At 50.4% G+C, this 2,371-nt stretch overlaps 1 protein-coding gene across 1 annotated transcript in view; it reads left to right on the top strand.

The window, feature by feature from the left end:
• Positions 1-501, top strand: part of pane1 (proliferation associated nuclear element) — a 9,637-nt gene extending 9,136 nt beyond the window's left edge. The window contains exons 4-5 of the mRNA XM_063010762.1: positions 1-47; positions 357-501. The exon at positions 1-47 is cut by the window's left edge and continues 45 nt beyond it. Coding sequence (XP_062866832.1) covers positions 1-47; positions 357-500 — 191 coding nt within the window. The 3' untranslated portion in view covers position 501. The remainder of the gene's footprint in view (positions 48-356) is intronic.
• Positions 502-2,371: the final 1,870 nt, after the last annotated feature.

Here is a 2,371-nt window from a genome sequence, read left to right as displayed (position 1 = left end):
GGATGGCGGCGTCTCACCGCTGCGCCCTGATCTGCGCCGAACACAAGGTACCGTCCGCTCGTTATTACTACAAGTTACAATAGTTCCATAGTACGTGGAACACTAGTCTTTAGGCCAAGGGCTGAAAGAAAAAGGGCTCAACAGTGACAACCTGGTAGAGGTGTGGGGTTGAACCAGCGCCCTTCTGATTACCACTCCAGTACCTAAGAATCACCCGTCCGGTACACTAACCCACCACTGCTAAGATCCGGGTTCGAATCTGTAATCTGTATTTCAGCCAATCCGAAGCACCCAAAACAAGCCCCGCCCACCGCTCGCTCTCTTAGTAACCCAGTCACTCTCTCTCTCCCCCCCAGACGGAGGACGGCGTGAGCGCGGCGGCGTCCAGGCTGCTCACCCTCCTGAAGGTGTCGGCCGGCGTGTCTCCCGTGGCGACCACGGCGCTCTACCTGTCGGCGCTGACCCGCTGCACGCTGCCCTCGGACCTGGACGAGGACTGACCGCCCCGGGGCGCCTCGAATTCTGTTCCTGTTACACGTCCTTCTAACAGTGTCGGAGACCACGCCCACTTTTCGGTCTGATCTCGTATGGACATTTAATGGTCTGCTGGGGGCACTAGGGGGCACCCAGTCAACTGGTAACAGAGCTGGTGTCTCTCTCTCTCTCTCTCTCTCATTCTGTGTATATGTCTCTCGCCCTCTTTTTCTCTCTCTCATTCTGTGTATATGTCTCTCGCCCTCTCTCTCTCATTCTGTGTATATGTCTCTCGCACTCTCTCTCTCATTCTGTGTATAATGTCTCTCGCCCTCTCTCGCTTTAATTCTGTGTATATATCTCTCGCCCTCTTTTTCTCTCTCTCTCTCTCTCTCTCATTCTGTGTATATATCTCTCGCCCTCTTTTTCTCTCTCTCATTCTGTATATATGTCTCTCGCCCTCTTTTTCTCTCTCTCATTCTGTGTATATATCTCTCGCCCTCTTTTTCTCTCTCTCATTCTGTGTATGTCTCTCGCCCTCCCTCTCTTTAATTATGTATATGTCTCTCGCCCTTTCTCTCTCTCTCTCTCTCTCATTCTGTGTATGTCTCTCGCCCTCCCTCTCTTTAATTATGTATATGTCTCTCGCCCTTTCTCTCTCTCTCTCTCTCTCATTCTGTGTATGTCTCTCGCCCTCTTTTTCTCTCTCTCATTCTGTGTATGTCTCTCGCCCTCTTTTTCTCTCTCTCATTCTGTGTATGTCTCTCGCCCTCCCTCTCTTTAATTATGTGTATATGTCTCTCACCCTCTCTCTCTCACTCTCATTCTGTGTATGTCTCTCTCTCTCATTCTGTGTATGTCTCTCACCCTCTCTCTCTCTCTCATTCTGTATATGTCTCTCGGCCTTTCTCTCTCTCTCTCATTCTGTGTATCTCTCTCGCCCTTTCTCTCTCTCTCTCTCTCTCTCTCTCTCTCTCTCATTCTGTGTATGTCTCTCTCTCTCTCATTCTGTGTATGCCTCTCTCTCTCTCATTCTGTGTATGCCTCTCTCACCCTCTCTCTCTCTCTCATTCTGTATATGTCTCTCTCTCATTCTGTGTATATGTCTCTCGCCCTTTCTCTCTCTCTCTCTCTCTCTCTCTCTCTCATTCTGTGTATCTCTCTCTCTCTCATTCTGTGTATATGTCTCTCACCCTTTCTCTCTCTCTCATTCTGTGTATATGTCTCTCGCCCTTTCTCTCTCTCTCTCTCTCTCTCGTTCTGTGTATGTCTCTCACCCTTTCTCTCTCTCATTCTGGCTGTCTCTCGCCCTTTCTCTCTCTCTTTAATTCTATGTCTATGTCTCTCGCCCTTTCTCTCTCTCTCTCTCTCTCTCTCTCTCTCTGGTAGCATGGCTGGTTCGCCATCTGGGTTCCAAATTTGAGGCATTGACATGAACAAATACGTGTTTAACGAGTCTCATTAGGACCTGAACAGCCAATCAGAGTGGACGTGAAGAGTCCAGCACCTCGTGTGACGGAAGTGGAACACTGTGCGCCGTCAGAAGTCGAGGGTTCGCGTCCCGTACCTTCTCTGGAGAGCACAGCAGCGGGTCTGTGGGGCGAGGTCGCGCTGCAACACGTGACCGGGCGGCCTGACTCCGCGCGCAGGGACACGTACGACTCCTGAAACCATTCATGCCGTTTATTATTCGCCTCCGGGTGCCGGGCGCGGCCCCAAACACCTGAACTGAAGTATATAAGTGAAATAAAGAGAAATACAAAGTGAGGTCTATAAAGTGTGAGTATTTATGACCGGGGGAGGGGGGGGTTGGGGGGGCAGAAACTTAATCCACGACACGTACACAAGTGAGCGCTTTTACTCTCTCTCTCTCTCTCTCTCTCTCTCTGGTTAAGTC

Source organism: Trichomycterus rosablanca, chromosome 15 (genome assembly GCF_030014385.1).
Source record: "Trichomycterus rosablanca isolate fTriRos1 chromosome 15, fTriRos1.hap1, whole genome shotgun sequence".
NCBI lineage: Eukaryota > Metazoa > Chordata > Actinopteri > Siluriformes > Trichomycteridae > Trichomycterus > Trichomycterus rosablanca.
The sequence above is the reverse complement of the archived record's forward strand: the minus strand, read 5'-3'. Positions and strand labels throughout refer to the sequence as shown.